At 53.9% G+C, this 8439-nt stretch overlaps 1 protein-coding gene across 4 annotated transcripts in view; it reads left to right on the top strand.

Annotated features, from left to right (window-relative positions):
- Positions 1–7842, top strand: part of ENDOU (endonuclease, poly(U) specific) — a 25869-nt gene extending 18027 nt beyond the window's left edge. For all 4 annotated transcript variants that reach the window (XM_029954315.1, XM_029954313.1, XM_029954316.1 and 1 more), the window contains 8 exons: positions 381–437; positions 924–1058; positions 1535–1706; positions 2107–2306; positions 5034–5147; positions 5780–5886; positions 6682–6824; positions 7632–7842. In XM_029954315.1, the coding sequence (XP_029810175.1) occupies positions 381–437; positions 924–1058; positions 1535–1706; positions 2107–2306; positions 5034–5147; positions 5780–5886; positions 6682–6824; positions 7632–7752 (1049 nt within the window). In that variant the 3' untranslated portion in view covers positions 7753–7842. The remainder of the gene's footprint in view (positions 1–380; positions 438–923; positions 1059–1534; positions 1707–2106; positions 2307–5033; positions 5148–5779; positions 5887–6681; positions 6825–7631) is intronic.
- The last annotated feature ends 597 nt before the right edge of the window (positions 7843–8439 follow it).

Raw genomic sequence — 8439 nt, forward strand, 5'->3', positions numbered from 1 at the left:
CTTACACTAAAGCAAAGTCCTACGAAAATCAGAATTTTCAATCCAGAAGGCACGGGCTCCTGCCACCACCCCTTCCCTTTACACAGAGGAGCAAATACAAATAGGTCTCCCCCTTCAGCTGATCCCACCGAATACCTGAATGGTAAAGTGGCAAGAAAGGGTTTTCACTCGCGGAAATCCTTTTTACTTTTTATAACAGTTCTCAGCCATCTTCAGTCTGTCTCCTTCTTCCTGTGAGGCTTAATCCACTGAGCCTTACCCCCTGTTTTGCATTCTCTTCCACTGCACTGCTTGTCCCTGAGGCTGGGGGAACTGAGGACCCAGATAAAGGGAAGGGACCCCTCAGAGGTGGTTGTTGACTTTCCTTCTCTGACCTACAGTGGAGCCAGAGCCATTCCTGGAGCTGGAGGAAGAGACTGAGGAGGCCCCAGTGAGCCGTGAGTGTGCCTTCCTAAAGCAGGGCCTTCGGGCTGGCGGAGGGGGGGCATGAAAGGGTGACAGGGAGGAGGCAGCCATCCCCGCGGTCACAGGCCCAGGCCTAAACCAGACAGACCCCTTCCCCCCACAACCCAGCACCTGGAAGCCGTAAGAGGCCTGGCCTCGCAGCCTGGGGTGGAGGCAGGAAAGGGAGTCTGAGGCCCATGGAGGGAAGGGGAAGAGATTGTATTTTTAGAGTGGGAAGATTATAAAAACAACAGGCCAGAAAGTAGAGTTCGGCTCCTCAGAAAGGGCTTCCGGACTGGGACTGCAAAGGGTGTGCACCAATTTAGCTTGTTTGTTTTCCTTCCCTGGAGATCTGGAATAGGAGTGCAGGAAGGCGAGGCTGGAGGGTGGAGAGAGAGGGCACTGAACCGGCCGCTGGACGGTAGGAGCGCCCTCTAGCGGTCTCCACCGACACACATCACCCTCTCCTGTCTTCTCAGACCTGTATTCGGCGCCCAGCTCCTGTCGGGACCGTTGCCAGGAGGCCTTCGACAGGCACCAGCCATGCCACTGCGATGCCCGCTGCCCAGAGTTTGGGAACTGCTGCAAGGATTTCGAGAGCCTGTGTGGCCACGGTCAGTCTCCTGCTCCTTTTGGCACAGCCCCAGACACGGAGGAAATCTCCAGAGCCGTAGTTGTCCGGGCGTGGTCCCTGGACCCCGCAGCAGCACCAGGAACACGTAGGGATTTATTAGAAATGCAAACTCTAGGGCTTTCCCCCCAGACCTACTGTCAGAAACCCTCGGGGTGGGGCCCACTGACCTGTTTTAACAAGCCCTCCAGGTGATTCTGGTGCAGTCCAAAGTTTGAGAACCTCCGCAGAGGAGGGGGCAGTGTGGACATTTTGTGGACATTCTGTGGGCAAGGCCTTGTGATTTTAAGTAGCCTTTAGGCCTCAGGCCCCTCCCCTCCAACCACGAGGGTGACCCATGCAGCGTGTCTCCCTGGCTGCTGGCTTCTGGGAGTTGCCCAGGAGAAGGGGCACACAGATTGCTACCTCCCCCAAGGCCTGCCTTGGGCTGAGATGCCCCCCTTCTCCAATTCCTCCTAGAGGGCTTCTCCTACAGTAGTGACGCCATAACCAAGGAGGAGCTGCAGAGCATCTCTGAGAAGATCTACAGGGCAGACACCAACAAAGCCCAGAAGGAAGACATCATTATCAACAGCCAAAACCGCATCTCGCCCTCAGAGACCCGAGACCAAGTGGACCGCTGCCCAGAGCCGTGAGTCCTCTTCACTCCTCGTCCTGCAAAGGCCCATCTCCTGCTCCCAACCCTGGCTTTGCTTCCTTCCTGGCCTCAGCCCTTCTCTCCTCAAGGCAGACAGGATCAAAGGAAGAGGAAAAGAAAAATAGGTCTCCAGAGACAAATAAAGGCATCTTGAGGGACTGTGATGTCCAGTTGGGAGGGTTTCTGTGACTGACTGGGCGGATAATAGAACTGACCTTCCAAGAGGTCAAGGGGAAGAAGAGTGACCTTGTGTACGCCCTTGGAGAGCGTCTGGAGTCCCCACTCTGCTCCCCAACCCATCCCTCAAATGCCTGCTCCGGCCTGTCTGGCAGTTCCTGTGGGGGTTTCTGCTCCATGTTCCGGCCTCTCAGTGGGCACCCCCTGCCTTTCCCAGGCTCTTCACATACGTCAACGAGAAGCTGTTTTCCAAGCCGACCTACGCAGCCTTCATCAACCTCCTCAACAACTACCAGCGGGCCACAGGCCATGGGGAGCACTTCAGCGCGCAGCAGCTGGCCGAGCAGGATGCCTTCCTCAGAGAGGTCATGAAGACGGCGGTCATGAAGGAACTCTATGGCTTCCTCCGTCACCAGAGTGAGTGTGCTTCCCCAGGCAGTGCTGAAAACTCGGGTGTCTGCAGGAGAGCCTGTCAGCCCTGTGGCTCCATGGCGGGGAGGTAAAGAGAGCAGGTGGGGACCATGTGGCAGCAGTGGAAAGGGCCAGAGAGGAGCCTGGGAGAGACCGTGGCCCCAAGGAGCTGAGGAAAGCCTCTGTCTGACTTTGGAGGTCACTTCTCTTTTGATTTACCCTTAGCTGCCTCGTTTATACCTGCCACTTGCTGCTTCAGTCTCGGGGTCTCTGCAGGATGGGGTCACCCCACTCCACCCCACTTCAGCTGATCCCAGGGCCAGCGCCACTTCCCAGGGGCGTAGGGTACCTCATTCTCCTCCCTCCTTGTGCTCTGGGTCCAGGAAGGACCTTGGCTCCCTCCACATTTTTTCTGGGGAAACAGCAACAGAAAATCATCAGAAGTTCAGAGAGGGACGTTCTACTGGGAGAGGTTCTGGTTGGAGTGGTTCCAGATAGGGATACATTCGAATCAGACCAAAAAAGGGTTGAGCCGCAGGACGTTTTGGCATGGGGTTGTGTTTGTTAGTGTCCTGCAGATCCCTCTCGTGAACTCCAGGCAGCTGGGCTTTGCCTCGTGGGCAGCTCTGTCCAGGTCTTTCCTCCGCTCAGAGCTGCTGCATCCCATCTGCCCACCTTCCCTTAAGAGTTCGGTCACATGCAGTTTTTAGGTAAAGCCGGTGCCACACAAGCGATCCTTGTGAAGAGGGCGCGATCCGGCACCGCCCCCTGGTGCTCCTCTGTAGTAAACACAGGAGAGAGTCTTGGAGGTCAAGGCAGCCCTCCAGCTTGTCAGAGGAGAGAAGCAGAGGCTCGCACAGGCTAGTTGACCTGAGACCACGAGGGAAGCCGTGAGTTCCCTGGGACCCAGGGCTCTGATACTGAGGCCAGGCTGTTCCTTACTTATCCTGTCCTCACCTCTCTCCCTGTCCAAATCCAGACTGTCCTCCCAGTTCTAGCTTATGTCCCACATGGCTGAAGCGGCCCCTCCCAGGCTCACTTCGGGCTTTCAGCATCTCCTCAGAAGTCAAGGGTTTGGGGGGGGGTAGCCCCAAACCGCCCTAAGCCAGAGAGATCCTGCCACTTGTTAGTGGATTGACCCTGAGCAAATTATCTTCCCTGTCAGAGCCTTATTTGTGAATGGGGTCTTGGAGGATTAATGCATGTAAAGCATGGAATGGAAAGCCGGGCACCGGGTAAATGGTAGCCATTCAGATTGTAAAACCATTCTCTTATTTCGTATTCTGTCTTGTTTTCCAACTGTGTTTTAAGTCCTTGGAAGGACAGAAGATGTCTAGTTTGGTATCCTCCACACACGGTTCTGAGCAGCAGACAGTGGATATCCTATATTAGAGCTCCAACCCTAACTTTCCCCTTGGCCCCACTGCATCTCTGCCATCTCACATGGCTCTCTCACGCCATCTACTCAGGACTTAGTGTGGAGAGAACACGCTTCCCACCTCTTCCAGACCTCCTTCCTCAGGCTGCGCCATCCCATCAGTGACACCGTAGCTTATCCCAACGCTCAGGCCCAGACCCCAGGAGTTCGATTTGATTCTTCTCTTTACTTCACGGCTCCTCACCTCCAACTCCTCCATCAGTAATGTCCGTCACATCCTCCTTCAGAATCTGTCCTCGGTGTGCCTGCTTCTCACCCCTCCTCCATGGCTGTCACCATGGTTTTGGACCTGGACAAAGCCTTAGTCTCAAAACTGGTGTCTCTACTGGCTTTTTACCTACACAACCAGAGTGAGCCTTTAGAAACAAAGCTATCACATAATTTCCCTGCTTAGAACCTTTCAGTGGCTCTTTCTCCTCTCAGAAGCTATAAAGTAGTTGAGAGACCAGTTGATGTCGGTAACGATCATGTGGGCTCAAGTGCCGTGTCTACCTTTTATTAACCTCGTGATCTTGTGTGAGTTACACAGCCTAGGTCTACCTCAATTTCCTCATTTCTAAATTGAGGATAACTAGCATCAACTTTATATGAACCGTCAGTGTGAGGACTGAAAGCACTCAAAACAGTGCGGGCACATAGAATGTACTCAGTACATCTAAAATATTTTTGTATGACTACTTTTTGGCTAATGCCCAGCTTTCTTGCCATGGCTTGTGTGTTGGGAGTGGGGGAGCCCTCCTTACCTCTCAGACCTCCTCTCTGACCACTCTCCCCAGAAGCCCACTGTGCTCTGGCCACACTGACTTTCTCTTCGCTCTGAACATGAAGCCCGAGTCATCTTGGAGTCTTGTGCCTGCTGCTCCCTTTCCCCCAGATTTTCCATGGCTGACTCCTTGAGGTCTCTGATTAGTGCTGCCTTCTCTGAGAGGCCTTTCTGATCTTCCTTTCTCAAAGAGCCCTCTACCCCCTCCCCACCTGCAGTCATCATGGGATAATCTGCTTTATTTTCTTTATGGCAGTTATCTGCAATTATATTGTTTGTTTATTATTTGTCTCTTCACCGGAATGGAAACCATGAAGATCTTGTCCTTTCCTTTCCCTGCCGAATCCTCAGCCTATAGCTCTGGCTTGGCACAGAACAGGTGCACTGTGGATAGTTACTGAACGGACAACTGAATATATTTGATGGTTGAACCTGTGTGTCTCTTGATGCACTGGAGCAGGTGGCCCTTCCCTGCTTCCCAGGACCTGGTCCCACTTCCCCTCTCCTAAGTCCTGTGTGTTCCTCTCTGCAGATCGCTACAGCTCAGAACAAGAATTTGTCAGCGACCTGAAGAACATGTGGTTTGGGCTCTATTCAAGAGGCAATGAAGAGGGAGACTCAAGTGGCTTTGAACACGTCTTTTCAGGTGGGATTACTCTGCTTGGAAAGAAAGAGTTGGAGGAATGAAGAGAGAAAACTTCCCTCAGGAGTAGGGGCAGCACTGGGCACTGCTGAATGGGCAGCCACGCCAGCTAACAGGGAGGGACATGTCCGCTCCCAAGCTGAAAGGAAATGGTCTGAGGAGCTATTTTTGAAGAACGGTCTCTTCTGGAATATCTGAAGAGGAAAGAAGATCAGATACTGGGCTTGCAAAGGGCACACATAAGAAGGGAGATGTGTTTTGGGGGGGGGGGTATGGTTGTCTACCTCTGGATGGTCTTCAGCTTTCCAAGAGGGCCCTGGTCTTTCCCCCCACTGCCCCACCCCATAAAACTCCCATCAGATTTGGCTTGCTATGGGGGAGACGGCTGAGAGGAGTACCCCAAGATGATCACCAGGGCCATCCAGGAGGAGGAGTTCTCCCAGGGGCTTGAGCTGAAAGCTTTGGGGGGAGGCTTTCCTGGGTGAGAGTTAGGGATGTGTGGGAATCTGGGAAGTCAGGCCGAGAGACTGAGCAGGTGTGCATTCTATAAGCCAAAGCCTGAAGAAGGGGGACAGCCTTGGCATGGGAGGTCAGAGGGGAGGCCCAGATCACCCACCTTGAACTCCGTATTATAGGTGAAGTCAAAAAAGGCAAAGTCACTGGCTTCCATAACTGGATCCGCTTCTACATGCAGGAGAAGGAGGGCCTGGTTGACTATTACAGTCACATCTACGATGGTCCTGTGAGTACTGAGTGCTGACCCCATGGGCTGAAGAAACCTTGTTAGTGGTCAGACTTTCTGCCCTCACTCTGCACTGCAAACAGCCAGACATGCCTCTCACTGGCCACCTAGTGGGGACTGTGAACATGACTTCCCTATCAGATGGAGAGCACATCCTGACCCGAGATCCTCTTCCAAACACAGAAGGCTCCAGACTGCAGAGGACAGGCAGGAGGCAGACAATACCATCTCTGGATGGGAGGCTGCGGGGGGGGGGGGGGGGGGGGGGGGGGGGGGGGGGGGGGGGGGGGGGGGGGGGGGGGGGGGGGGGGGGGGGGGGGGGATTCTCCGAGGGGAAGACTGCTCTCAAAGCTGTGCAATTACCCCCTGCCTGAATTTCCTTAGAGCATGGCCTTGGCTAAAGGTTTCAGCCTGGCTAGTTGGAGTTCAACCCCTTACATTTTATAAAAAGAAACCTTTGCTGCCCTGTGCCAGGAAATAATCTGGGGGCAATAAATTGTCCTCCTCCTCCACACGTGATGGCCTCAAGACCCAGTTAGAGCTCCGGCTGTCCCAGCGTTGGTCACAGGAGTGTTGGCTCTGGCCTCTCTGGGAGATGCACGCTGGCAGCTCCAGACCGGGGGTGTGACACCTGGGCAGGGCAGACCGTCTCTCTGTCGATGTGAAGAACCCAGCCTCCCCAGGAGACTCACAGAGCCTGTCAACAAATCTTGGCTGGCTGCTACCGTTTGCCACCTGTCTTTGTCAGGCCCCACTCTGTGGTTTTCACCAGGCCCTCTTTGCTCCTCTCTGCAGTGGGATTCTTACCCCGACGTGTTGGCCATGCAGTTCAACTGGGACGGCTACTACAAGGAGGTGGGCTCAGCCTTCATCGGCAGCAGCCCTGAGTTTGAGTTTGCACTCTACTCCCTGTGCTTCATCGCCAGGCCAGGCAAAGTGTAAGTACGGGCCACCCACATGCTGTCCTCAGCCAGGACAGTCAGGACAGCTGGGTTCTGTGACTCTGTGGATGGATCACCCTTCTGGACCTCAGTTTTCTCACTTGGGCAATGGAGTTGTTAGATAAAACTGGTGGTTGCCAGGGGCCCCTGGGTGGCGCAGTCAGTTAAGCATCTGACTTGGGATCAGGTCAGGATCTCACGGCTTGTGAGTTTGGGCCCTGTGTTGGGCTCTGTGCTGACAGCTCAGAGCCTGGATGGAGTCTGCTTTGGATTCTTTGTCTCCCTCTCTCTCTGCCCCTCCCCTGCTCATGTTCTGTCTCTCAAAAATAAACACTAAGAAAAAAAAAACAGTGAGAAAATGGAGCTGCCCTGGCACCCCGGCCTCTCTCTTTGGCCCCCAAGGCTCCTACTGGGAACCCGACATCCCAGAGGGTATAGCTAGAAGCCATGGGGCTTCATGCCTTCCAGCATTTGAGGACTTTGGGTCTTACTAGTTCTGAAACCCTAACAAGACATTTCATTTCTGGGGGTTCAGCCCTAGCATCTGAGATTTTAGACTGCTGTTCTGGGAGAGATGAGGAGCAGTGTTCTTTAGGAAGACAGAAAATAAGGCACAGATTTTGAAGGGCTGACTGTGCCTGGGGAGCTGGAGTCAGTGGCTGAAGAAGGCTGTGGCAGGTCTCTTAAAGGCTGTTCAGGTCTGGGTGGAGCCCTTCTGCATGGGTCGGGACTTAATCTTCCCGGCCACGGGATGGGCGTGGAGAGACGCAGTGGCCCCTCTGACTTGGCTGTCCTTCCCCACAGGTGCCAGTTAAGCCTGGGTGGATACCCCTTGGCCATCCAGACCTATACCTGGGACAAGTCCACCTACGGAAATGGCAAGAAATACATCGCCACAGCCTATGTGGTATCTTCCACCCAATAGAGCTTGGAGCCCAGACAGGGGCATGAGGACAATGGGAGCTCTTGCAAGATCAGGTGCTATCTGCTCTGGGCTGGAGGAAGATGGGGAAGACTGGGGGCGGGGGGGTAGGTGAGGGGCAGAGTCCCAAGTCTAGAGATGCCCTTATGGGAAAGAGGGAAAAGAAACAAATAAGAAAAATGCAGAAAAACTGTCAAATCTTTGTGCTCCAGCATTTTGGAAATAGAATCCAGCCAGAGAAGATGGGAGCCCTCCATAGCCCTTTGCCCTGATGGGCAACAAGTCCTTGACCTCTCCAGGCCCCATGTTTCCTTTTAAGGGAAGGGGTTTGCCCCCTTTCCTCTTTTTGGGGTTGGTGAGAAGGCAAACCTGATGGTATCATTACCGTGAAGGTGTTTTCAATTGTTCTTAAGAAGAACAGCAGATAAAAAATCAAGGTTACTATAATGGCTGTTATCGTACACAGCTTTGCAAATTGCAGTTCAGCCCTATGTCGGGGCCTCAAAGAACTCTGGTCGTGGAAATCAAGCAGTGGGCATTTGGTCTTTGGTGGGAGTACAGCCTCTCAGAATAGGGTCTGGGACCATGCTGATGCCTGATGGAGGGGATAATGGGTTGGCCCCGTGAGCAAACTCGGGAGGGAGTGCACTTCTCCAGGCCTGAGTGTTTCTGCAGCCAGTTCAGTGACTG

The sequence above is a fragment of the Suricata suricatta genome, chromosome 10 (assembly GCF_006229205.1).
Source record: "Suricata suricatta isolate VVHF042 chromosome 10, meerkat_22Aug2017_6uvM2_HiC, whole genome shotgun sequence".
NCBI lineage: Eukaryota > Metazoa > Chordata > Mammalia > Carnivora > Herpestidae > Suricata > Suricata suricatta.